This window comes from Oryza brachyantha, chromosome 5 (genome assembly GCF_000231095.2).
Source record: "Oryza brachyantha chromosome 5, ObraRS2, whole genome shotgun sequence".
Classification (NCBI taxonomy): domain Eukaryota; kingdom Viridiplantae; phylum Streptophyta; class Magnoliopsida; order Poales; family Poaceae; genus Oryza; species Oryza brachyantha.
The window spans coordinates 11,249,888-11,276,933 of NC_023167.2; the positions used below are offsets into that span (position 1 = coordinate 11,249,888).

The 27,046-nt window shown below is 38.6% G+C and overlaps 4 protein-coding genes and 1 non-coding gene across 5 annotated transcripts; 1 reads left to right on the top strand and 4 right to left on the bottom strand.

The window, feature by feature from the left end:
* Positions 1-934: 934 nt before the first annotated feature.
* Positions 935-11,033, bottom strand: LOC102717345 (cysteine-tryptophan domain-containing zinc finger protein 5-like). The gene is made up of 12 exons (XM_015837087.1): positions 10,681-11,033; positions 8,355-8,427; positions 8,129-8,259; positions 7,747-8,046; positions 6,355-7,652; positions 5,665-5,945; positions 4,122-5,593; positions 3,880-4,040; positions 3,359-3,519; positions 2,673-2,827; positions 1,271-1,787; positions 935-1,017 (listed from the first exon to the last, which is right to left on the bottom strand). The coding sequence occupies exons 1-11, from the start codon at positions 10,861-10,863 to the stop codon at positions 1,584-1,586; spliced, it is 4,419 nt and encodes a 1,472-aa protein (XP_015692573.1). The 5' UTR covers positions 10,864-11,033; the 3' UTR covers positions 935-1,017; positions 1,271-1,583.
* A 3,479-nt stretch (positions 11,034-14,512) lies between these two features.
* LOC102705344 (26S proteasome non-ATPase regulatory subunit 14 homolog) lies at positions 14,513-17,814 on the top strand. Its single transcript, XM_006654257.2, has 6 exons — positions 14,513-14,726; positions 14,806-14,983; positions 15,481-15,562; positions 16,967-17,143; positions 17,226-17,393; positions 17,502-17,814. The coding sequence occupies exons 1-6, from the start codon at positions 14,600-14,602 to the stop codon at positions 17,691-17,693; spliced, it is 924 nt and encodes a 307-aa protein (XP_006654320.1). The 5' UTR covers positions 14,513-14,599; the 3' UTR covers positions 17,694-17,814.
* A 1,403-nt stretch (positions 17,815-19,217) lies between these two features.
* Positions 19,218-19,291, bottom strand: TRNAN-GUU. The gene has a single exon. It is a non-coding gene; the product is annotated as a tRNA-Asn (tRNA).
* A 426-nt stretch (positions 19,292-19,717) lies between these two features.
* LOC121054507 lies at positions 19,718-20,845 on the bottom strand. Its single transcript, XM_040524454.1, has 2 exons — positions 20,477-20,845; positions 19,718-20,331 (listed from the first exon to the last, which is right to left on the bottom strand). The coding sequence occupies exons 1-2, from the start codon at positions 20,521-20,523 to the stop codon at positions 20,139-20,141; spliced, it is 240 nt and encodes a 79-aa protein (XP_040380388.1). The 5' UTR covers positions 20,524-20,845; the 3' UTR covers positions 19,718-20,138.
* A 2,155-nt stretch (positions 20,846-23,000) lies between these two features.
* On the bottom strand, positions 23,001-26,584 carry LOC102705626 (probable leucine-rich repeat receptor-like protein kinase At5g49770). The gene is made up of 7 exons (XM_006654258.3): positions 25,825-26,584; positions 25,505-25,725; positions 24,938-25,064; positions 24,790-24,861; positions 24,448-24,631; positions 24,066-24,198; positions 23,001-23,617 (listed from the first exon to the last, which is right to left on the bottom strand). Exons 1-7 carry the CDS (start codon positions 25,979-25,981, stop codon positions 23,372-23,374), a joined length of 1,140 nt encoding a protein of 379 aa, XP_006654321.1. The 5' UTR covers positions 25,982-26,584; the 3' UTR covers positions 23,001-23,371.
* Between the last annotated feature and the right edge of the window lie 462 nt (positions 26,585-27,046).

A 27,046-nucleotide genomic window follows, 5' to 3' on the forward strand; every position in this document is an offset into this window, starting at 1 on the left:
TTGAATAACATCATATAAGCAGGTAACAAATGTACAATGGAGATGCTGAGGCAGGAACCCGTACAACACTTGCCATGTTAGAAAAACACAACCATCATCGGTTAGCTCAAAAATGGCCTACTGCACTAAGAATCACTTACTCGCTCTGTTTTACAATGTAAGACTTTCTAGCCTTATCTAGATTCATATGAATGCTATTAAATCTAGACATATATATATAAAATATATATATTCACCAATTGATGAATTTAGACAAGGCTAGAAAGACTTACATTATTTAACGGAGGTAGTAGCTATTAGGCAGCTGTTTTTGCAGTATACCAAAAGAATGAATTTAAGTCACTCAGGAAGAACAGACAAATCAACTGAAACTGTATCAAAGTTCTCCATTTCTGTTTTCTGTTTTAGCCTTTCAGGTATACCTATATAGATGTGCAGCAGTATGGAGAAAGAAGGGGCAGCAGTTAGCTCATTATTAGTTTGCATACATGTACACAAAAATTGGAGTCAGAGGTGGTGGCAGAATGACCTCACTTCTCCATCCTCTGCAAGTTTGTTCACTTGGTAGCTGAGTTATGATGCGCCTCCACAACTGAATGCAACAAACGATGTCTTGTTTCAAACTTGGCCAACATAAGAACATATAAGATTACTTCACTGCAGTTGTAACAGAATGACGGATATGCTTTTGTCTTTCTCCTAATCCATAGCATATGGTTCTGAAAAAAGAATTATCCAGGTTTTTCCTATTACCTGTCACAAATATAGCCTACCTATTAGATGGGGGAAGGAGGGCAGATCTAGTGAAATAACACCAAGTGCAATCACACAAACATTCTTGACTTAGTTATCAATTTAAGTACACGACTGAACTAAAACACTAGTGCAACATAAAAATTTAAGAACGAAAGAGTTAAAGTTTCTTGCCTATTGGAACCTTCATTGATAGATCTATGCTTCCGTAGGAACTCGGGCATAGATTATTAGGTTCAACATTGTCCCACTGCAATCTTTTCCCTGTTTAAGAAAAATCAGCTGTATATGTTAGAAATAAAAAACAAATACTCTAATAAGAGTAAATCTAGCCAGTTTGCTAGGATTATAAGTTTCTTATTTAATGGATTCAACATTTGGAGTGTACAAAATATGCAACATTTCGTATCAAGATTCAAGAGTACAAGAGAAGATTGAGCAAGCCAGCCACTAGGTGGATACTCAGGCTCAGGCATACATGTATAAAAGGAGGGTAAACAAAATGAGTATTTCTTACCAGCACAGCAATGAATAGGTGAATATTGGGTTCAAGTCAACAAATGGAATTGGAAACTAATCAGACATTGAAACTGAAAAGTAGCAATTTATACTTGTTGACTAATTCTCTGTAAAACCCTGGTTGGCACAGGTAAAAAAAGATCGTTCACAAAGAATACTTCCAGGTGATAACCATGGCAGCATAAATTTCCTTTGTTAGAAAATTGCTAATCTTGCTCCATTCTTACAACCATACTGGAGGCATCTGTTGTAAAACGACATAGAGACATTGCCAACTTGTATATCTATTCACAGAAAGAATGCCCATTATATTACTTAACACTTTCATGGTTGATACACTCCAGTGACATACGAATCAATTGCAGCAGCCCCTTGACATTATGGAAATTGAAATTAAGGGCATCCCTTAAAAGACCAATGCCATCAGACTGATCTTTCTTGAGACCAGAAATATAGGCAGAAAATGCACTTTGCGACTTTCTGGTTCCCTCAAATGCATAATTAGTGTCCTCTGCCTGTACAAGAGCTTGCAATCAGGAAATAAAATACTTACAAACTAAAAAAAAATAGAAGTGAAACTTCCTTAATTCTCACTAAGATATCTCAAATCATGATTGGATAATAATTGTGGAGTAGCTACTGGGATAAATAACCAGTCAACTTGAACTAACAAATAACACAATTCAAACTGAACCAAAAGGTTTGAAGAGTATTATCACTTTTAAAATTTGAAAAATTCTAAAATTGAAACACCTGGGCATAATTTTTCTACGTTCTCTAGAAATCTATAAGCAGTTTCCAGTGATACAAAACTCTGCTGCAACATTCAGGCAGAATTGCCAATTTGTCATCAATCACTTAACAAGCTGGCACATACAGACACAAACAAGTATAGGCTTAATTTTTGCACAGAACAGGGAGTCTGGGATTGATCTGTTTGGGAATCAACTAAGACTGTGATGTGGAATAGAATCGTATTATTCTGACTTTTCACCATATGGGGACTTATTTTGGTATTTATAATCTTCTATATGTTCCATGCAGAAAAACAGAAGTATGATGTTCTTCATCCTTACTCTTTCAGCATAAGATGAGCTTGATTTTCTTGAACATTTTTAGTACCACTATACTATATGGTAATTGGTCCTAAATACTCACCTTATCTAGCAAATTGAAAAAATCATAGGAGAAACTGTCAGGTTGAAATTTACAATCATGGAGTTACCGTAAGTACACATTTGACCACAATAACATGTATCGCTCTAAATATAAATAAGAATTGAATGGAGAAATATTAACCATGCAATGTCAATTGCAGGTGCTGTGTGCAGCCATAAGTCAAAACTCATAACTTGAGATATTGATATCAACTATCCAAGTGGCGAAAATACGCAACTTACATAAGCAAGCAATCCCATCAAGTGATGATTGTTTCGAGATATTGAATTTTTAGAAATCTGAAAAGAGCATAGATCTCTTGTGATAGCAATCTTAGCAACTGTAATTGGGTTATTTAAGTTATCAACATCTGAGGCAGAAGATGACGGTGATTCAGCTGGCCAAGGATAAAACAAGAGGAGTGTGGATTATCAGACATTTTTAACAAAAGAATGGATTGTAACTTGTTTCAGCATTGGTATCACCAAAAAAAATGAAGGTTGTCTTTGTCTAATAAACAAAATATTGAAAATTGATACGAGATTCACAAAAATAATAGTGCAAGGACGAAATCCTAGAACCATTGAAAAACTTACTTTACTTTCTATCCGTTTCTAAGCTATTACATTTTACTTATGATAAAACTGAATACAGATACAGATTTTCATATATTTAAGCATCCCTACTTTTATGAGGATTGAGGCATTTGGTTTGAGAAATATTTGATCCTAGGATAATCTGATCCTGACCTCCAAAAGGAACCTTGGTTTGAGAAATGAAGAAAGCATCACCATGCAAATCCAAATGACCACAACAACAATTATAATTAAAAAAAATGGCCCCTTGATGGTCAAGCCCATTCCAAGGAGGTCATTTCATAAACTATTAAACAACTAAGCAACATCATGAATTAGAGCATATGTAAAACCTGGAGGAGCCATCATATATGCCGCCTGCAATTCATGACTATTTTTACTTGCACCAGGATGCTTGTAGAAGGCTGCCTTCATGTATGCTACTTCCACACATTTATATGCCAAAGCAGCATTTGCCATTTTCTTAAGTCGCTCAAATTCACGGGCACAAAATCTGTTGAACAAGCCAACAGGGCATATTAGTATAGTATATGTGCGATATTAATTTTTACACAAGAATTAAAGGAACAAGTTGTATTTAACAGTTAAATGAAAGGCATGTCCATGAACAGACATCGAATGCATGAAAGTTCAACCATAATAGTTAGAAGTACACACAAGAAGCAATTAAGGCACTAGTAGTTGTTTTGAAATGGTTCCTAACAAGAATCATTTTTTCCCAATTCCCAAAACAGAAGTTACTGCCATCCTGAATTCATTCAAGAATGTTAAAAGGGTACAAATACAAATAGTAATCTAACAACAAAACTATATGCTGCCTGCCTGTAGAAGACGTGAACTGCAAATTGCTTACCCACACAGGTTTCCAGTAGCAGAATATAATGTCATGATATTGAGAGTATCCCCTTGTTTCGAGCTATCAATACCAGGAGTCTCCTTGATAGATGCGACATAGAGAAATTTTAGGCAAGCCTCAAAACACATGTTTGCACTCTCAAGGTCATCCCCCTTTCCCTGTACGTGAGGGCAATGGAATCTGAATCAAGAGAACTTTAAGTAAAAAAATTATTTCAGTAAGGCATCAAACATCCAAACCTTTAAGCGGTCAGACAAGTGCTTCAGATCTCTAGCTTCCTTCAGCAGAACAGATGCATTACTTTGAATTGAAGCGTCAGCATTAAGAATTGCATGCTTCATATTTTTGGCTACAGACTTGTTTGACTGTTTTGCCTTGTAGGAGGTATTTCCATTCACTCTATTGTTTAATCCTGGCAATAGCTTGCTTCCTTCAACAGTAGATGGATTTGTTTTCAGGTATCTGTATTCTACATTCCCTTTATCAGGCTTAGCCTGTGTTGGTTGCTTCCCAGAGGACATTTTTGTTTGGTCAGTTTGATTTGAATTATACTGAGACAATGTCTTCCCACTTTGATTGGGTGTTGGCCTTCTGAAATCACCATTGCCATGAATTGAAAGGACATGCAAATTAACTTTCTGATCCACCACAGGATTCAGTTGCCCTTGGTCGTGCCTTATACCAAGCCCAGAACTTCTGCTGTTGCACAATCCATTTGTCAATAGATCTTGTTTATCCTTCTGCAAGTCCCCATCCTCCCAAGCATCTTGATGCATGTCTCCATTAGAGCAACCAGAAACATGAGGATTTGTGTGACCAGAACCACATTCAAAACCATATTTTTCCTTGGAGCATGAAGCGCCGGTTTTCGCCAACTCCTGAGAATGCAAAATTCCTGCCACTGTACATGAATTTGTTCTATGTCGATCGAAGTTTTTCTTTTCAGAAGTTCTCAAGGGTGATGAAGAAACTGACTCAACAGGTGATGTCCTTGTTTCTTGAAAGTCAGGTATAATCTTGTGGGAACTAGACACCTTAGATGAACTGGAAGTGGCAGCTGTAGATGCTTGCACGTTACAGATATTCCTCCTTACTGAACTTTCAGAGAGCAATGGGTGCTGGAAATACATATTCTCCAGGTTTTTCTCACCTAAACCCTCTTTCTCACCATATATTGCATTGCTATCCATCCCAGAAAAAGGGCCTCTGGCATGAGCAGATTTCTCATGATCATTTACCTCCACATACTTCAGGTCTGACACAGGCCTCTCCTTGGCAGCATTGCTTTCACTTAAAGCTTCATTTACAACATGTTTTGCAAAGGCATCACAAGCCAGAGGATAAGGACCATGATGTTTTAACTGCATTTGTTTTGATTTATTCTTCTTAATGGACAAGTCTTGAAGATCAGATTGTCTTGTATCTGAAGCTCTAGTGCGCCTATTTGAGAAAATGTTATCTCCATCACAAAACCGCTTACTTGATGAAGGTGAAGCATACATTCCCATACCAGGTGAAATATTACTATGCTTCGGCAGTTCTTTTAGAGTTTCCTTGGTTGAAGGACTACTTTTGCTTTCAAACTCAGGGGGATGGTTCTTGGGAGGTTTATCATATACTTTCTTCAATTTCTTTGATTTTATCAGGTTATCATAATCAGACCCACTGCTTTTCCCTTTTGGATGCATCTGATCTTTTGCAAATGTTTGTCCTGAAGAAAAAACAATTAGAATCAAATGAATAATAATAGAACCCGAATGGAGAAAGCCTTAGATTTTGCACCTTTATCTGATGGTTCTAACCGTTTCTGTTTTTCTCTGAGTTTAGGAAAGCAGTCAAGATCATCAGGATTCCTAGGAGCATCTAGCTTCACTGAAGACTTTGACATTTTGGCCATCCTTAAATTATCTGAAGCGATGACTGCATCATTGGATCTAAATAATGCAGCAGTATCATAACGACTATCGAAAACGATGTTATTTTCAGGTGCAGGAACCATATAAAGTGCACGAACAGCTCGGTTAGTCTCATCGCCACTTGCTTTGCAGTTATTCATTCCAGGCCTACAAAGAGTTACAACAGTAATCAATTAAAAATAAACAAGCACCATGAATGCAAAAAAAATTGCTCAACAGTATTTGCAATCAATGACATGACTGGAGATATAATTTTCCAGAAGATCCTGGAAGAAAAAAACATGAATCCAAAGATCACAAATAAATCAGAACAAAATCAATCATGTGATCTCAACAGTTTTCCCTCTCAGGTAGTGGCCTATCAGGGCAGTTGAAAATGAAAAGACCGCATTTGAGTTTCAGATGAAACTAAATTGTGGCGTGTGTATATAGAGTGAAGGGAATACTCCTGTCAGTTATTTCAGTTCACAGAAACTGGTGGGTAGACAAATATAAAGCATGAAATGAGAAGATAAAAAATAATGAATCAGATTTAATGTTTCTTGCAGAAACTTACAGCCAACTCTGCATGCTACACCGCCATTTTTTTGGAAGTATATCCGGATTCATCCCATAGGGTAAAAGGCGCCAAGTCTCACACTTATCACAGCATACCCATTGGTCAAAAGGTTTAGGAGCAGGCGTTGCCATGGATGATTCTGCAGTTTCATTCTTGCACCTTGATGGCATAGGAACAGACTTATCAACCAACATGGGAGAGATCTTGTGGTCTTCGTCATTTCCACCACCTGAAAAATGCTTATCAGTCAATCCAGCTGTAACAGTCTCGCTCCCAGTCTTCAAGCTCTTATCCTCAAGATGTATGCAACTCGAATCAATTCTATGATCCAACGCATCACGCTCAAAATCACCATTAGGTTTTTTAGGGGTACCATAGCTAGGTGTTTTATGGGTCTTAACTTTGATTTTCTTCCTAGACAGCGAAGCTTGCAAAGAGGACACTTTCTTCCCTATCAGTAATTCAGAAGAATTTCCTGCTACAATTTCTGTGGTACCCATGGACCCTGCATCTGCCAAACTTCTCGATTCCTTACTTTTGTACTGTGATGGTTCATCTTTTGCACGCACCACTTTCCATTTGTCTCTCTTAAGTGATATTTTCTTAGGAGGATCAATTTGCAGTTGACTTGAAGTGGCAACAAATTGATCATTGCGTTCATCAGATTTAATTTTATGTGAAAACCCATCAACAAGTGAATGTTCCATCTTATTCTCCTTCCTAGAATATTTAAAAGCATTTCTTACTAAAGTTATTCTTATATTTCCATTGCCTTTTGGATGTATATCATCATTTGCTAAATTATCAGCTTTAACATGGATGATTGACAATGAACTCTCAGTACTTCTTTTCCCCTTGAATGGACCATTCTTTGTTTCCTTTAGGTGACCTGAAGTCTCAGCCATAAAGTCTGCTGATTCCCCAATTGCGTGTTTGTCTATCTTTGCACTTCTTGGTAAACGGATTAAATCTGTATCCTCTGAAATATCCTGCAACTCAGGCTTAGTTCCCTTTTTCATAATTGTTGCATTGTTATGTATGCATGCTGAATTCTCGAACTTAGAAAGGTGACCTCTCTGTTCATCACATTTAATTTTCTTCACCAACTGATAGTTGTTATCTGGAGCAGCAGAGGTTCTATGGCAACAGTTCCTTTGTAATTCTGATTTGTTATTATCATATGCAGGTGCTTCATGTTTCTTAGTTACAGCTGTTGACTTTTTTCTCAGTCCCAGAACATTTTCTGGAAGAGGTGAGAGCAAGAATCCTCCAGGAACAGAATGGTGGGTCATTATCTGTTCAAACAACAAAATGAATTATCTAATCTCTTAAAAATCGATCATCAGAGGTTCTGCGTATTTAAATTGAATTGATGGTGCAAAATTTAACCTGAAAAATGGCATCTGCAGATTCATCTGGCAAAATTTTTGACTCAGGAGCCTCAATGCTCCCTTGTGGACTGTCATCTATAGATGAGGAAGGAGAAATGTCGAGGCCAAGGCCACTGTAGATAGCAGCATTATTTCTTGCTAGGCATTTATTGTTCACCTTGATACGTATTTTTGCTGTTTTCTGCTCAGGACCGCTGTACTGTTGAGAATAATAATTCTCAGTGGACATTCTTTGGCCATAATTGTTTTTCGTCCTGCTATCTATTGCATGCTTGACAAAAGGGTTTTCCTCTGCACTCTGGAAGTACATCACAACATGGTGCTAACATTAGAGAGTAATCCAAATAAGCCAACATGGCATTATGAAGTTTGCAGTATACCTCCAGTGGCATATAAGGTGATCTTGAGGCACTGCCATGGTTGGGTAGAACTGCAGTGCTTCTAGATTGAAATGAGGCAGGAGACTGCTGGTATGTTGGCAAGAATGAACCATAACCCCCGTATTGTGACCCTATGAAGTGTGAATGATTTTGCACATACATCACTAGTTCAGTACAACACCAGTAGCTCCATGTAGAAAATGTGGCAAAGCTGTAGTCACCTTACCCAAGTTCTCAGCAGATACTCCACCTTCAAACTTCTTCTGGAAATGACCTAGGACGTTTTGAAGTTTTTCATCCTGTACGGCATACATCATAATTTATTTTATGCTGATATTTCACGAAGAGAAAATTGTTTTTAAGACTGCAAACAAAAGATAAAGACAACGTGTGAAAGAGAAAGACATTTCGGGAGTAAGTATGGAAATAGAAGGTTGAAGACCTAATATCTAGAATGCATTAGCATTTAGCAAACGCGGAAAGAATAATTCATTCCCTAGAATTCCTCAAAGCTCACTATCCAAACAAAAAAAAAACTAATGTAGGTGCCAAAAGTAGCATCTAACCCATCAGGCCATCACTGATAAATTAGACTTGGAAACTGAGGCCCTCATTGTTTGGCAAAAGAAAAACAGCATATTTGCAAATAAAAAGTAATTCGTGAATAAAAATTTTATATACGTGTTTTTAGCAATCTAAAAGCAAATGCTGAAAAATAAACTTTGATGAAAAAACTCCAAATTTAAGATTAAAAATTCGAATTTTGATTTATAAGTATAAGCAAAAGCGAAAATATGAGGGTGTGAATGCAAACCATAGTCAGCTATATGGTACGGTATTTGTCCTTCTGAACCACTGGTATTAGAAGTTGCAGCTCAGACACGGGCAAGTTAGAAAGCAAACAAATTGACAATTATCAACGTCAATACCATATGTGCTTCCCAGTACTGAATCAAGTTTTAAGCATCAAATTAAAATCCAAAATTACAACATAATACTGCGTTCATCATGGCAAAGAACCCAGCAATCTACTAATCAGGCTATGATTTTACTATACAAATGTAGAACCTTCACCCTCATGTATCATAATACTAGACCCCCCACATTAATCATGGCAAGGAAGGAAAGCTAGAAATCCTACATCATTATATAATAAACAGTTACAAATCCTATGGTGATCCAGAAAATAACAGAAAACATGAAACTACCTAGAAATTGATAAAAGGAGATATAAACTGAATCATATATGATTTTATATATGGGTGTACAAATAGATTGTCACCTGTCAGCGCATCCGAAAATCCAGTCAGTATACATTTCAAACCAAAACCAGAGTTTTCTTATGTCTGCGGTTCTGCACAGACTATCAACTCTAGAAATATGCAGCATGTGCAACAAAAATTATAATCTTAATAATGATAATATAGTATAGAATTGTAGAATATAAGAAAATTTAGTCAAATGTAACTATCGCTATATAAGTCATCCTGGTAGAATATCATGTTGCTTAAGGTTTTCAATTCAAATACTATAAAGCTCAACTGGCCAACAAAGCTATTGCTAAAAACTTTGTTTGAAACATGAATTAATGAGGATGCATGGGCTGACAACTAATGAAACAAAAGAGAATGTTAAACTTTTTTACTTGGCATATATGCGGGATTTTTATTGTTTATCTATTACACTTTCTAGAGCTTATAATATAGTTTTACCTGACAAACAAATCGATTATGGGAAGGTTTGGTGAGCTTATGGTTAGACACCCCAATAGCTTATTGAAGTAACTTATCAGGCTAGCCATATGGTACCTAAATAAAGAATCCATGACACCATAGCAAATGCTTTGGCATGACAATCAGGATTTCAATATCTTGTTTAAGAGCAAGAAAAAAATTAGAATTAGATTAAATGGCCTATATAACGCATCACATCAACTCACAAGTTAATCGCTTCATTCTATGTATGTAATAGATAATAACCTTGCAGATTTTTCACAAAAAGCAAATTAACCAATACATGCCTATATAAACCAATCTTGAAAACATTACGCTTCCAATCACAGGATAGTAAAGCGGTCAAAATTATGTGCTGGTTCACTGCTACAACAGCACTCATAAAAATCCTCCGGGCTAGCACTGAAGTACTGTACCAACAAAACTCTGGGTTTCACCAGGAGGACATACCACTGTACCAGAAATCGCCATCAACGATACACATGATAGAGAGGAAATTCATGCACTAAATGGACACTAGCTTATCAGCTTCAGGCTAATACTCCCACAGACAATCCCCAAGATATCAGCTGATGCTAACACACTAACCACGCTCTCTCACCATGTTACATTACCAATCAGTAATCACCTTGTTATCAACCAAAACCAAAACTACGTGCAGAAACAGAAAAAAAAATTCAACCACAAAATTCTATGAAGCTACAATCTTAGATGACACCATTGCTGATTCGCAACCACCATCTCATCAACCATCTCACAAAAAAAAACAATTAATAGAAATAACGGAATAGGAACACCGAGCGGGGAGCATTCTCTTACAATGTAGGTGAGCTGGTCAGGATCGAGAAGCTCGTCGCCCCGGCTCCTTCTCCCGCCGGCGGAAGCATCGCCGTCCAGCTCCCGCTCCTCGTGCCTCGCCACCACCGCTCCACGACTACGCCCGGCCACCACCACCACCTCCTCCTCCTCCCTCCTCCTCTTCCTCCCCCCGCCGCCCACCATCTCACTCACGTCTGCCGCCCCCACCCTCAGCAACAGTCTCCGACGTGCCGCCGAGACCACGGCCGCCCGCCGGCCGGCCTAGGGTATTTTCGTTTCCCGTTTGTTATTCAGATTTATTTTTTATTATTATTTCTTCAGCCTCGTCGCCTCGCACTGTGCCTCACCTCCGGTGCGAGAGACAGGAAAAAGGCAAAAGGGTGGAGACTGGAGAAGTGGAGAGAGACAGAGAGGACAAGGAAAAGGTTGTACTGCATCCGTTTTATACAGTACTCTCTCCGTCCGAAAAAAATCAATTCTCTGGTTTTCATGTCTAACGTTTAACGTTTGAACATCCGTTTTATTTAAAAAATTAGAAAAAAAATTAGTCACACGTAAAATATTATTCATGATTTATCATGTAATAAAAACAAAAATATCAATCGCAAAAGTTTTTTGAATAAGATAAAGAGTCAAAAATTATAGGTAAAAAGTAAATTATATGCATTTATTAGTATCCGTATGAATTTAGATAACGGTAGAAAGTCTTAAAAAACTCATTTTTCTATATTATTAAAGTCATATAAACACGTGGCTTATAAAAATACCAAATCGGATACTAGTTTTAGGTGATAACGTGGTGGTGCTGCCTGACGTTAGATCGCTGACCGGGTGTGGATGGGGCACTGTGTCGTGAGGACTCTCATGAAGTGGCGTGTGCATTTAGGATATGGGTAGTCTAACCTAAATTTTTTCCTAAATACAGTGAATCCAACGACGCTATATAAACACGTAAGATCATATGCATGATTAATATTTTCTGATAAACAATTGGCTTGTGATTTGGTTTATAAATTGAATTTGGTTTAGAAACAATTAAGGTGTTGATGCGAGTGTGTGTGATTAATGTAGGTCAAGTTACGATATCTGTGTCCGAAAACGATTGGTTTATTTCTGTGTGTGCAGGTGACTTGGAGGTCAGTATAGGTCAACGACGGCGGGATCATGACTAGCCTTAGAGAGAAGCTGAGGTCCAGATGATCGAGGATGTCGGGTGACGATATTGGATACAAGGTGACACACGGTGGAAGAACATCGTGTAGAATGGAATTGTAACGTGCTTCACATGTTGTATGTGTAAGCACTGGAAAAATCACGAAGTAAATCGGATCAAAATTGGATGGAAAAGAAAAGGAAATCCGCTACAGTAATCAGGGCCGGATTACTGTAGCGCACGGTACTGTAGCAACCGGATCGGATTACTGTGGCGGACCCGGATTACTGTAGCGCGGCGGGTACTGTAGCAGTCGGACTACTGTAGCACGTTTAGACTTCTGCGGTTGTGTCTGATTTTGGCATATTGAATTTGATTAGGAAAACTAAGAGATGAGTTCTTTTAGTATAAGGAGTCCTACTCCTGTTTGGTGATGGACTTTTTGATATAAATAGGTGCCGAGGGGTATGCTCCTGGTGTGCTTTTTGTGAGATTTAGTTGTTGATTCTAGATCGACGATTTTGATAGGAGTGCTGTTGGTGCATTTTGTAAATATACCAGTTGATGCAATGAAGTCAAGATCATTCAATCTACGTTTTCGGCTTTCATCTACTGGTTATTTTTTGGATTCCGACGATCCGATCGACGTCATAGGAGTGGCGCGATTCGATGATCTGTTTGGCGGCATATGAGCGGCGCGATCAAGGTAGCGGCGACACAGGAGCGACGCAATCAAGGTAGCAAGCCTTCGTCAATTTCTTCAACAGAGGTAATCCTTTATTCCGCGAAAGGTTTTTGGGTTTTGTTTTTCCCTACCATTTACCCCCTTCTGGTAGGTTTGTTTGATCTTGTTCGATCCTACAAAACCGATTACGACGATGTGGAAAGCGGTGGACCTGGTAGTGATAGCGACGGTCCCTGTCGCCGACCCAAGCACCCATCGATCCCTATCACCGATGAACCCTCACCATGTTGCCGTGTCTCTTGGCTACGCCTCGGCCACCCTACCTCGCTGTGTGTGGCGCCGAGCTCTACCGCCACTAGCCATGGTGGCGGCCGGTCGGCTAACCTCCATACCCGAGCGCCTGACTGCCATTGAATCTAGCCTTGGTTGATCTCGGTTGTTGGATCCCACCCACTCACCCTTGTGCCCACTTACGGGCCAACAGGGCCACCGCGACAGTGCGTGTGCCAGCATGGCCACCACGTGGTGACCCCGATACCGTTGACCGGGTCTATGGTGCGCCACTGCCCTTGAGTCATTGACAGGCTGGCCCGCTTGTCAATGCCATCTCCCCCTAGCCAACATCAGCGCCCCTATTTATTATGCAACAAATCACTTTTTCTTTTTTTTAACTAGAAAACATCAGTAAGCTTTTAACATTCATAACTAATTTATCTGAACTTTATTTGGACCCATTCAAATTTCATGAAATTCATGAATATGCTTTAAAATATCTCTTTCACTATTTATGTAGCACAATACACTGTTTTAAGTGTTTTTAATTGTATCTTCTATATTGTAATGAATTAAGTGTCATGTATGATAAATGCATTAAAAATAGGTTAATAAAATAGAAATATAAGGTTGATGTACATTGCTGATAAACAAAATTCAACCACCTTAATATGATACTAGCATGGAGGTATGTAAGATGGCATTTCCTGCCTATCCCTAAGCCGTGTATTGGATACGCAACAGGTATACTAGCACCTTCAATAGCACCTTGAACAGAATGTAGTCACTCTGTTTCATATAATAAAACTTTATAACTTTTTATAAAATCATTCATTGATTCATATAGTTTGTATATATAGCTAAATTCGTCGGTATTTATACGAATCTAGTCAAGACTAAAAAGCCTTACCAAACCGGGAAAGTGGTTGCCAACTTTTCAACATAAATATTATATTAGTTTGTTGTGTAATGTTTAGATGAAAGCAAGTAGAAACATAGAAAGCGTATTATAGTTTGATAGGTTTGTGTATATAATGCAACCATCTAATAGGTAACTAAAACACAAATGCTGGTGAAAAAGGTAAAAGACATTCTAATCTTTATAGTTTTGTATAGGTATATATGATGTAGGCTAGTTTTATCACGCTGTTCTTAATAATGCCATGCTATCAAAATATTTTTGAAACAAACTATTTTTAAAATATATGCTCAATACAAAATTTCAGTTCACAATTTTATTGTCTAACATATCACTTTTAAATGTTACAACAAAATGATCAATAGAAGTTGATTAAATACGTGAGATGAAACTTATTACTCTCAATGACGGTTTCAATACAATTTCATACTTTAGATAACTGTATACAACTCAATCCATCTCTCTCATCATAAATTTTATATTACATCATCGTCTTTACATATAGGACATATCATTTAATAAATTGATTGAAACCTCTGAAACCAGCTGAGACTGACATGTTGGAGTACTACCTCCCTCCCATACTCACATAATAACTTTATTTTTTAAGTTTTTAGATGCAATGTTTTATCTCTTCGTTTTATTTAAAAAATTAGATGATAAAACATAAATAGTACTTTATACGTGATTATTTTTTTAATTTTTTATAAATTTTTTAAATAAAATGAATGATTAAACGCTGGACATAAAAATCGAGAAATGAGGTTATTACCGAAATGGTTAATCCAGTATTTCAGCGTAGCTCCCTCCTTGAAAAGAACAGAAAAGAAAAAATTACGGTGAACCCCCGAAGTAGCGAGGCGAAGAATCGCGCGGAGGCGGCGGAGCCATGGAGCGGCTGCAGCGGATCTTCGGCGCCTCCGGGATGGGGCAGCCGCCGTCGGACTCGACGCTGCTCGACTCCTCCGAGCAGGTCTACATCTCCTCCCTCGCGCTCCTCAAGATGCTCAAGCACGGTGCGTCCCCGGTAGCCCCCCACCCCTCCCTGTTCTAGGGTTTGCGGGCTCTTTCGCTCACCTGCCGCCCGCGCCGCAGGGAGGGCCGGCGTGCCGATGGAGGTGATGGGCCTGATGCTGGGGGAGTTCGTCGACGACTACACGGTCAGGGTGGTGGACGTCTTCGCCATGCCGCAGAGCGGGACCGGGGTCAGCGTCGAGGCCGTCGACCATGTCTTCCAGACCAACATGCTCGACATGCTCAAGCAGACCGGGAGGTACTGTGCTGCCGCTGATTGGTATTGTAGGACTCGATCAGCGTTTTGTGCTATGGCTGAATTTGAAAGATCTAAACTTTGCCATAATGTGTTCCATATTCTTCTGTGCATCATAATAAAAAAAATTATATGACATACACTCGTGCTCTTAATAAAGATTAGCCTTTTCTTGGGCAGAAAAAGTTATAAATTTTAGTTGCTGTTGAGCACAATTCTTCATACATATGACATGCTCTGTGTTCAAGTAAATTTCAATGATAATTTAAAGTAATCATATGGGAAGAAAAAAAAACCCTGTCTCATCTACAGCATATCAGTAATTCAGTATCTTGTTATCTCTCTGGTTCTATTAAGTTATTTTGGTATGAATGTTGGCCATAACTTTAGATATTTTATTGCTGGTTGGTTGACACCTTTTGCTTGGTTATCTAGTATTGTTTTTAACCAGCTTTTCTGTAGGCAAACAAATTCAGTTTGGTAATTTATTGCTTTTACAGGCCAGAAATGGTTGTAGGCTGGTACCACTCCCATCCTGGCTTTGGTTGCTGGCTTTCAGGAGTTGATATCAACACTCAACAGGTTTGTGCATATTACAACTTATCTTTTTATTCATTGAAGGAGTCCTGTAACTTGGTTAAACATGCTCATCAAAGAATTTCTAGCCTTTTTTTAGTGAAATATGGACATGGTAGATAATGTATCAAATGAGTGAAGTATTTTTATTGCTATATGTTGCATTTTCCCTGCCTTTACTTTGTTCCATACAACTTGAAAGTTTTCATTGAACATAGTCTTAGGAGGATCATGTAACCATTAAGTAGCATTGTCTTTGTGCCAGTTAACCATATCAGGACAGCTTACTGCTTTTGGCGATGGCTTCTGCCAAGTGGAGCTTCTAGGTTTAATTCAAGTATTCAGCTATATCATTCTGATGCAGCTTTGGTGCACAGCTAACCTGTACACCTGATGCAAGAGTAGTTGGAAAATAAATCCCAGATAGCGAGTGATGATGTATGTGATGAACCTTAGTTGTCAGGTTAACAATAATCCTTGAGAGTGCCGTAACAAAATGGCTAAAGTGGAGGGATTTAGGATAAAGATGAAAACATATATGAGGATAATGGGGAAAGCCACTTCCTTTTACTTAAGGATTATACAACATTCTTTATATAGGCCCCATTTGAAGGAGATTTACTGGTGATCAACCACTGTCTTATTGGACAAGCTTTATAATTAATTAGTGCATAATTGATTAGGTATTAAGTTATTAACTATTACAAAGTTGAAAGATTGATTTGTTTGAATATTTAAAGAAATTTCTATATAGAAAGACTTTTAGAAAACTGCACCATATTGTGGCTTGGGAAATGCGCCCCCAATAATCTAGTGTATTTAGAATCTGAAAAGAACTGGACCTGTAGTGCTATCGCCTAATACATAACAACTAAATCCTAAATCTAGTAAACTAGATAAGGATCTAACTTATATCAGCATTGAGCATTTGTATGTGCTAGTTTCTTGGCGTGCCATCTCCGTGGGCCCTATGAGCTGCAGTCTGCTACCATCCATCTGGCCATCATACTAAGAACATTACTAGTCCTATTCTATGGTCAATTTAAAATGACCTCCATGCCCCTACCCTATGTACTTACCCTTTTGGTGATGGAAAGATTTGCTAATTGCTCCCTAACATATGCAATAATGTGTGTATCCCTATTTACTATGTTTTCTTTCCTTATAAGGCCCAAAGTTGTCACTTATTTTAGTATAAATTCTTGGCAAAAATGGTCACTTATTTTGGGATGGAGGAAGTATGTATAAGTTGCCAAGTTGGCAACACTGAGGTTCAATTTATTGGAAAAATAGTTGCTCCTGTTTTATTTGCTTTTCCAAAGGTGGCAAATGCTACTCTCTTATGTGAACATTCATATGACAATGGCTTGGTACGTGTTATTTCTAACATATTCAAAATTGGAAATGCAGAGTTTTGAAGCTTTGAACCCCAGGGCTGTTGCTGTTGTGATAGATCCCATCCAAAGTGTCAAGGGGAAGGTTGTCATTGATGCATTTCGCCTTATTAACCCTCAGACCATGATGCTTGGCCAGGAGCCAAGACAGACGACATCAAATGTTGGGCACCTAAATAAGCCATCTATTCAGGTAAGTGTGGAATAACATTGGATCTTCTGAAATCATTTTTTTTTCATTTCTTATAAATGATCAGAGTATATCTTTTTTTCAGGCTCTTATTCATGGGCTGAACAGGCACTACTACTCCATTGCAATCAATTACCGGAAAAATGAGCTTGAGGAAAAGATGTTACTGAACTTGCACAAAAAGAAATGGACTGATGGATTGATTTTGAAGAGGTTTGACACCCATTCAAAGACCAATGAGCAGACCATTCAGGTGTGTAGCATTTTACTTGTATTTTCTTTTGAATGATCATTTTAGTCTAAGTTGAAAACTTCATCTATGTAGTTTGTATCATTTATAATTATGTGGTATGATGTGTAGGAAATGCTGAACCTTGCTATCAAGTACAACAAGGCAGTGCAAGAGGAGGATGAGCTGCCACCTGAGAAGTTAGCGATAGCAAATGTGGGACGGCAAGACGCTAAGAAGCACTTGGAAGAGCATGTGTCGAATTTGATGTCGTCAAACATAGTTCAGACGCTAGGAACCATGCTCGATACAGTTGTATTTTAGACTGTTACTGCTGTTATTCCAACAGTGTACCAAGAACCTGTTTGTTATTTGTTTATGTCTATCAAAACCTGCCATAATTCAGTGAGCCTAATGCCAGATCGTTGGTTACAATTTAAAAATATATTCTGCTGGAGCGCTATCTCCTATGTGGTGCATTATATTATATATGAATTGTTGGTTAATGCTGCCGATAACCAAGATCATTGTGGTACTGGTACAGAATCAGGTATTTGGTTTGTACCAGAACACCAGTAGCAGGATTGCAGCCAGCAATGTCCTTTTATATACTTCCAGTCTAGTAACAACGCAATGACCGATAAATATCATCTACAAGTAAAATCGACAGTAGATTTTTTTTTTCCGACAACAGTGGGTTTAATTATCAAGTTCTGCACATTTGCACATTGAGAGATGCATACGGCCATAGAAAAAACTGAACATATTTTCAGAAGAAAGAAACTAATAATGATTTGTATACACCTGTTTGTAGCACATGCAATATTTCAAATTGCAATTTTTAAACTTTTATGCCGTCTCGATGAATTTTTTTTAAAAGCACAATCTAATATCATTTGATTGTTATGATTCTTGAGCATCGATTTTTCTTTAGTTGTAGCATGTAGAACTGGAAAGTTGAAAGACAAAATGGGTTGAGGGTTTTAAAAATACCTGAAATTTGGAAGACCACGAGTTGGATTTTGGATTGGTGGTAATGCACAAATGAACCTGAAATTTGGAAGACAGGACGAGTTGGAATCAATAGGGTGAAGAGTTGGATTTAACAGGGTAAATTTTTAGTAGGCTGCAATTTGGAGAGAGTAGAATTTAAAAGGAAACGATGAAAAAATTGCTAGAGGAAGCACACTCTATATAAGTTGATTGTTATTCATTCTTAAACATTGAATTAGTGGTATTGGGCAAATACCTGAAATTTTGTTGGATTTGACAGGGTAAATTTTTAGTTGGTTCAAATTAGGAGAGTAGAAATTAAAAGTTCAAATTTGAAGAGTATACATTAAAAGAAAGAGGTTGAAATTAAAAGAAAAGGACAAAATGACAGAGGTAAACATTGAATTAGTGGTATTGTTGGGCAAATACCTGAAAATTTGTTGGATTTGACAGGGTAAATTTTTAGTTGGTTCAAATTTGGAGAGTAGAAATTAAAAGAGAAAGAGGTTTAAATTTTTAGTTGGTTCAAATTTGGAGAGTAGAAATTAAAAGTTCAAATTTGAAGAGTATAAATTAAAAGAAAAGGACAAAATGACAGAGATAAACACTGAATTAGTGGTATTGGGCAAATATCTGATTTGTTTTTGGAATTTGACAGGGTAAATTTTTAGTTGGTTCAATTTGGAGAGTAGAAATTAAAAGAGGAGGAGGTTTAAATTTTTAGTTGGTTCAAATTTGGAAAGGTTGAAATGGAAAGAAAAATACAAAATGAAAGGTGTAGAAATTAAAAAGAGAGGTTGAAATGGAAAGAAAAAGACAAAATGAAAGACGTAGAAATTAAAAAGATAAAAAAAACGCTAGAGGGAGGGCTTGAACCTCCGACCTTGTGGTTAACAGCCACACGCTCTAACCAACTGAGCTACTCCAGCTTGGTGGTTGGTAAATAAGCTAAACTTATTTAATGTGGCGTTAGTTACTCCAACACCAAAAACCCATCTAGCAGATCTTCAGTGTACAACTTAAAACAAAAATTGCCCATTATAAAAAATAGCTGCTTTGGTCTATACTTTTGTAAATTTTACCATTATATGTTTGGTAAGACATCATCAGGTTTGTGATTCAGCTCCAATTTGATTTATCTTTAAAAAAACCCAACATATTTGTAGTGCAGTGAACAAACAATCGAAAGCACCACTATAAATTAGCATGCCATCCATGTTTATCCACATGTTTCTCAAATATAGTTAAAGGTTTACCAGAGGCTAAGATCGTTATGCAATTATGCAAACATAATACCGCAAAAGAAAATTGTCATATGTGAAATATTTTCCATGATAAGAATGAGACAGGAATATGCTAGTGCTAAAACATCGTGGAGGCGCTTAAGCAGTTAAGCTCACACCCACTTCAGTTACACGGAGTACAGCATTATCAAACTTGTGCTAAGGAGTCAGGGAAGCAACTCGCAATGTACAAAACTTTCATATATATAAAAAAAGAATATAGTAGAAGCTATGAACATAGATGTGCCATTCCCAAACAAGCCACGAGTCTGAATCAAATCAATGTATTCCCTGAAAGAGCTCCAGAGAACTTCAGAAGTTGAATGAACAATTGAGTTGACAAAAGTACAAAGTAGTTTATTGGCAACAGACTGCAGATATATCACAGCCGATTCCGTGGATTCGTTCAGGAAGTAAACAAATCAGCTTTTTCGAAATCATAGCAACCCTTTTACACCAAGTACTGCTGATGCACCAAGTGATGTCGGTGGCATTACTTCCATTTGCCGAAAGAAACATTGCCAAGATTTCTCTCAAGGGTCCAGTTCTTCTGCCAATTCTGGACTGCTCGCCTTACTACAGCTTGCGCGTTGCGGATCTCTGCATCCGTGAACTTGTGCTCCACAATTCCAATCGGTCCTGGCTGCAGAACGTTTATCACAGTCTCAACATCTTGCTCCATCTGCCTGAAAGAGAGTTGCCATCAATCAAGAAAGCAAATTAAAAACATAGTTTTCACTCCATGGTAAAGGTGGATCTCTCAATGCACAAACCCACTTCTGTGATGCAGGTACAATACAAGGTTGCTGAAAATTTCAAGGCGATACCTACCTAACAAGTTGGGGCAACCTTCGAGGTAACAGCCTCAGGAAAGACATCACACTAATCTTGTTACTTCAGACTGATTGTTTGTGACAATATGAGCTGTAATATATATATGCATATATAAAGAAGTAAGATCACTTGTTTCTGAAGAACATGCATACAAAGTCAACTTCTTCATAGCTGTAAATTCACAGCCAGTTAACCATAATACGAGCCCTTTTTCAACCAAAGGAGTTCAGTATCTGATGATAGATACAGCTTCTGGATTAATCACAACCGGAATAATCAGGAATATGTCAGACAACACATGGAAAAAAAACTACTGCTTGAATAGCTCGAGATCTTGGCCTCGAAGAAGCTGTGCAGTTGTGCTAGTGCTAGAGCAAGTAGAGGAGACGAGTCGTCACCGCAGCGTAGCCCGGGAGAGGAAAGTGGTGGTCGACGGGGCCGCCGCCGGCGGCGATTGCGCGCTTGCTTGCTTGCTTGAGGAGCCGAGGCGGCGTAGCTTGGAGGAAGACGACGGCGCCGAGAACGGGCGGGCGGGCGGCCGATGCAGCGCCGGCGTGCAGGTCCCAAGGAGGCGGCGGCGCTGGAGACTTGGAGAGGAGAGATCGAGTCGAGTAGATGGGCTTTATTTCTAATGGGCCGGGCCGGGCCGGGCCGGGCCGGATTCACACGCGATCTGCAGCGGTGTTGCCTACGGCCCGAAGTCAACCCGGTCAAATGCAGTTTCTATTCTCATTCCTAATTTTTTCCCATTAAATAATAGTACTGAGTTGGTTCCAAAACATAAATATTTCGAGAATTTAAAAGGTTGTACTACGTTGACTATCGTCACTTTTGACCGTTGAAGGGAATCTTTTTTACCCAGCTTTAGAACGTGCTAAACCATATACAAATGCTTATCACCATTTTTTCACTTTTGTTTATACTTATAAGCTAAAATTTAAATTTTTAATTCTAAATTTGGAGTTGATTTTTGGGTTTTCATCAATTTTTTTTCAGTTTTTTCTTTTATATCATAAAAATACATACATAAAATTTTTATTCGTAAATTATTTTTGTTTGTAAATATGTCGTTTGGTTTTTTCAAACAATAAGTGCCTATATTTTGAAACGCGACAAGTCGACATATATTTATCAGTAAATACCAAGTTACCGACCACAGTTTTACTGGAATAATTACGATGTAGGATTTAGGAGGATTATTTGTGCGTTTGGAGGTTGAACTATGACTGATTAACCATGTAAAAATAAATGAACCAAAAATAATTTATAGGTAAAGTTTATACATGTATTCTCAATGTTTTTAAAGCTAAGATTGAAGAGAAAAAAATGCTACAATCCAAATCAACTACAAAACTAATTTTAAAATTCAAATATGAGACTAATAAGCAATAACTAGATGATAAAAGCCCTATCTTGGTTTACAAAGTATAGGGGGTTGAAATTTGGATTAAAAAACAATTTTCAGAACAGGACTAAGAATATACTACAATGCTCGTATTTTCTAACAAGATTAATCACAAACAAGGCATCCTAATGGCTAGTATATCTAATCTTTATTAATCTTTATTATGTTCTCCTTTAAGATCGGCGAAGAAAGTGAGAAAATTTCTTGTATACTAAAATTATACCCGGAATCAAACTTCTCTTATGTGCCACTACCGTTAACTTTTCCATCCAACTTCGTTAACTTATTTTGCTTCGTTTCCTTCTATACCACTACATGCCAAATGGCCTCAAACATATCATTGAAAATTGATATTTTTGAATAAAATTTAAAATTAAGATAGCAGAATTAAAAATTGATATTTTCGAATAAATTCAAATAAATTTGAAATGACCCGCAACATAGAATTGAAAAATTTGAAAATATCAATTTCTCTACTTTGAAGAGTACTAAAGAGTAATATTTGACCTCAGTCTCTAACCATCATAGCCTAGATATCTTTTTTAAACCTTTTGAAAAATTTCAAAAACTAAAATGGTTTTAAATCTCTAAAAAAAATTAAACGAGTAAACAAAGTGATAGAAAATCTCTGAAAAATTCAAAGTAGGAATTGATATTATTCAAATTTTCAATTCTATATTGTAGGTCATTTCAAATTTATCCGAAAATACCAATTTTCAAATTTTATTCGAAAATATCAATTTTCAATTCTGCTGTCTTAATTTTAAATTTTATTCGAAAATATCAATTTTTAATTTTATGTTTTGAGTATTTGGCATGTAGTGGTATAAAGGGAACGTAAGCAAAATAATTTAACGAAGTTACGGAGTTGAATGGAAAAGTTAACAGGACACATAAGAAAGAAAAAATTAAAAAATTAAGTGAATGGCGTAGATAGAAGTTTGATTTTTTACATGACATAGAAGGAACAAGGTATAATTTCAGTGGTATACAGGAAAAAGTAGGGATTTTGTGAACCTAAAAAGTTTAATGGGATGCAAGTGCTACAAATAAGCTGCAAATGGGTGTCTTTTAAACTCAAAGTGAACTATTTATTCTAAAAACAGAATTGCGCACATTACAGAATATCATGCCACAGCAGATATTGGCATGATATTAATCAGTTAATATATGATAGTATTGAATTAGCACAATAACTCAATCAATAGCCCTTCCAAAGACTAAAACATAAAAGGGCACTGAACAATCTGAAATTACATACAATTCTCTGAATCGACAAGAGGAGGAAGAAAAAGAAAGTTACATACAGCTCTATTTCTTCCCATCTTTCCTACCAAATTATACCAACCATGACAAGCCTAAAAATCATACATGGTATATCACAACAATGCAGAGCCTGTACAACTTATAACAAACAGCAGCTGTTAGACTCTACAGACAATCATCATGTCATCAAATAGCAGACATGCAATCAATCTTCGTCTTCATTACTTAAACAATGTGCTCCCAAGGGTGATGATGGCAGTTCCATCACCCATAATCGTTGTTAGAGACATCTCCGTCTCAAGAATACGGTCTAGCTCTGTGGCCACTAACCTCATCTTTGGCCTCCTCCTTGAAGATGGGTTCAGGCACTGAAAAGTGAGGCCAACAAACTCTTTCATACCTTCTGAGGTGAAATTGGCACCTAACCTTGGGTCAATTAGTTCACTTGAACTGAAATGCCCTTCAATCTTTCAATACGACAAGAAAATGGATGTCAGCTAGAGGTCAGATATGGAATATAATCATGTGCAAGAAACTGCAATTAGCTTCTAAAAATGTTCTTAATTTTTCCATTTTGGAAAGAGGTAGGAAGGTAGCATCAAAATCAATGACTTTGCTCATGCCAAAAGGTGAGCAAATCAATAAGGATATCTCCTAGATGTTGTTGAGGAAATTCCTGGCACTAACCAGTGGTTACCATTTGTTGATGTGGATATAAACCAGCTGTCACTGATTGTTGTCAGACCAATAACTAACAAATTATGTTTTCCCTAGCAACAAAGGTAAGAACCTTCACATGATCTCTATTAATATTATGAATGAGCCAGAACACTGGGGTAAGATTCTTTGAAACACAAAGTACAAGTTTGTAGCTCTCTTTCTTCACAACAATATATAAATGTCAATGGAAATTACCCAGTGGGCCAGAGATTCTCTGGAATCTGGAGATATCAGGCAAGCAGCTTCCCTTCCAGTAATCAACTCCAATAGAAAAACTCCAAAGCTGTACACATCGCTGCTTTCAGAAAACTGCATCACTGATTGTAGCCTAAGAATAAAGATGCATAATGAAACATCAGTGACTGTCTTGCAGAATCAGTAAAGTAAATCATTCCACAACTGCTGCATGACTTAGATAGTACATGAATTGAAGACCATTTCCTAAAAATGTGATTGGCCTGTGATAAATTTATTGTACAAGTTTTTCAAATATAAATGTTATATGGTAAAGCAGTGTCGACATATCTATTATCTGACATGAAAACAGAAGATAAAAGCATGAGGTAATTAGGCTTACTCAGGATCTTGGTAGACACTACTACTAAACCCATGAGATGGGCCAGCATCTTCATATCCTCTAAGTAACCTAGCAAGTCCAGCATCAGCCACCTTTGCAATGAAATTTTCATCAACCAACACATTGCTTGTCTTGAAATCCTTGTGAATCAAAGGAGGTACAAGAGTATGCAGATGATTCAGACCTGCAAATAAAACATAATTCATACTTAATGTTACCAAAGCAATCCTTGTGACTCAAAGGAGACAGAGGAGTATGATGATGATTCAGAGCTGAATATGAAACAGAATTTATAGTTAATAATGCCTACAAAGCAATTGGATAACTCACTAATGGTATTACCTTTAGCTGCTCCAATGGCTATTGAGAGTCTTTGTTTAAACTCAAGCCTTGTCATGGAGCTTTTCCCAGTATCTGGTATATTGTGCAAAGCTTCAGAAAATATAGTAAGGGCACAAAGGCCAGTATCAAGCATCTAATTAAACATTACCATAGAGATGGCCAGAGACACTGCCGTTGGGCACGTATTCAGACACAAGCATTTGTAGACCTCCTTCTTGGCAATAACCAACGAGAGTTACAATGTTCCGGTGAGTAATCTCTGAAAGCTTCCTAACCTGCATTTTGCAAGGGACACAAAAGAAGTAAATGGAAGTGCTGATTTATGAGGGTGAAACAAATGCATTTATTTACCAGTCCCTGTCTAATTTATGAAACCTTTTGGACTAGTAAACATCAATAATTGACAAAAGACAGATCTTACTAACTCCCAAACAAGCCACTTGACTAAAATGTTCACTCTGTGCCCATAAATATGGCACACTTTAGTGAGATGCAGTTAACTTTTGAATCCAAATGGAGTAACACAAAGTACCAAACATTGAAGTCGCATCATGAGACACCGAAAGAAGCTGGAAAACGTACAAACACATGAGGAACAATTACGACCAACACAGTGCAGAGGCTAGTCCAGGATGCGGCTAAGTTGCATTTCTTCTAAAAAAAGCTACAATCTTCCTCCACAACAATATCCCTGATTCTGCATCCACATTTTTACCTCTTCAGCAAAGTCCTGCCTTTGCGCCCCGATGCGCTTCTTGATCGCGACAACGGAGCCATCAAGAAGCAGGCCCTTGTACACCAGCCCAAAGCTACCCACCCCAACCAAGTTGGCCTCGCTGAAGTTCTTGGTTGCCTGTGCCAGTTCATCCAACGAGAATTGCCTCGCACCCTGGTGCTCCGGCGCCAGCGAGCTCCTGCCCCCCTTGCCCCACTCCACTGGGCACCATTACGCTACTACACATTAGCACGATGAACAAAAAAAAATTGCATCCATATACAAGACAATGAGATGATAACGACGGCAATTGATTTCACCTAGCGTGGAAGGATCCGAGGAGCCGGTCTCGGAGCTGCGGTTACGCCGCGCCCTGAGCCGCGCCGCGCACCAGAGCCCTGTCGCCGCAGCCGCCAGGAGGAGCAGGGCGGCGCACCCGGCGGCAATGCCAGCTACCTCGGCGACGGGCAGTGACATCCGGGCGGTGCCCGTGACATCGAAATCCGCCGCAGGGGCGCGGGTGGGTTGGTCAGAGCAAGCAGCAGCCGCAGCACTGTACTGCACTTCCCGGTAAAGAATGAGCAAGCAGCATCAACAGCAGCAGCAGCAAGGCGGCCAATCCATCCGCCTCAACCCTCAAACCAAACCCCCAAATCAGCAGCGGGCGCCACAGCTCCGGCTCCGGCACTCATCAATAACCCCCAAAAGCAGCGATCTTTCTCCGAATCGGGGCGTCGACGGGGGAATGCAGCCAAGCTACGTAGCAGCTGGGGGCGTGGGGGGGGGGGGGGGCAAGAACCCCCTTTTTTTTGCTTGGTTGGTTTCCCTACCCCGCTGCCAAGAAGCGGCGGTTGTTTAAAGAGGGTGGTGAGTGATGAGTGGCGATGGATCGTGGAGGAGGAGACGAAGAAGACGCGGGCGGGCGATGGCGACTGAGGGGGGGACAATCCACCCCCACATGGTAGATCCCTCCCTCCCTCTTGCTGTTGTCAAAGGGAGGAGGAGGAAGGGAACGCCATCGCCGCGGCGTTCTGCCCCCCTCACCCTCAGGAGTCAGGACTCTACTAGCGGACTAGCCCATGTGTATGCGTATGTGCGCGTCGGGGCATCGGGGGCCGTGTGCGAGCGTCGGCGTAGGCCCGCCTCCTCCGCCGCCCTCCACTTGGCCCTTGTTTTGTTACTCTGATTCCGTTTTAAATTAGGGGTTGATATGGTACGATATGCTGTTCCAAAACGGGGATAAGCTCTGATCAACGTACTTCTCAGATAACATATCACCTTAAAAAGTATTTGGCATAGTATCATGTTTAGATAATACGATACATCACATATATCGTGTATGATATTTTAAGGTAGCATGCTCAGGTAACAGAGTATATTCTCAAGTAACATGGTACCTCACATGTACCATGTATAATACCTAAACAATATCATATCTGGTACTAATGGTATTATGAGCAGTATCATATCATCGGTAGCGAATCCTTGTCGTCGTCATGGTTGTCGTCGCCGACGCTGTAGCTGTCGTCAACCGTCGCTAGC

Bases quoted from the DNA above. Each gene is read 5' to 3' on its own strand.
- LOC102717345 (XM_015837087.1), bottom strand. From the start codon at position 10,863: ATGGTGGGCGGCGGGGGGAGGAAGAGGAGGAGGGAGGAGGAGGAGGTG. The intron at 8,260-8,354 runs GTAAGGTGACTA...CACACTTCATAG, and splicing joins AGTATCTGCTGAGAACTTGG to GGTCACAATACGGGGGTTAT. The intron at 8,047-8,128 runs GTATACTGCAAA...ATGTACTTCCAG, and splicing joins CACCTTATATGCCACTGGAG to AGTGCAGAGGAAAACCCTTT.
- LOC102705344 (XM_006654257.2), top strand. From the start codon at position 14,600: ATGGAGCGGCTGCAGCGGATCTTCGGCGCCTCCGGGATGGGGCAGCCG. The intron at 15,563-16,966 runs GTTTGTGCATAT...TTGGAAATGCAG, and splicing joins TTGATATCAACACTCAACAG to AGTTTTGAAGCTTTGAACCC. The intron at 17,144-17,225 runs GTAAGTGTGGAA...TCTTTTTTTCAG, and splicing joins TAAATAAGCCATCTATTCAG to GCTCTTATTCATGGGCTGAA.
- LOC121054507 (XM_040524454.1), bottom strand. From the start codon at position 20,523: ATGTCTTTCCTGAGGCTGTTACCTCGAAGGTTGCCCCAACTTGTTAG. The intron at 20,332-20,476 runs GTAGGTATCGCC...ACTCTCTTTCAG, and splicing joins AGGTTGCCCCAACTTGTTAG to GCAGATGGAGCAAGATGTTG.
- LOC102705626 (XM_006654258.3), bottom strand. From the start codon at position 25,981: ATGTCACTGCCCGTCGCCGAGGTAGCTGGCATTGCCGCCGGGTGCGCC. The intron at 25,726-25,824 runs GTGAAATCAATT...AATGGTGCCCAG, and splicing joins CTCGGATCCTTCCACGCTAG to TGGAGTGGGGCAAGGGGGGC. The intron at 24,862-24,937 runs GTAATGTTTAAT...ACAATATACCAG, and splicing joins TGTCTCTGGCCATCTCTATG to ATACTGGGAAAAGCTCCATG.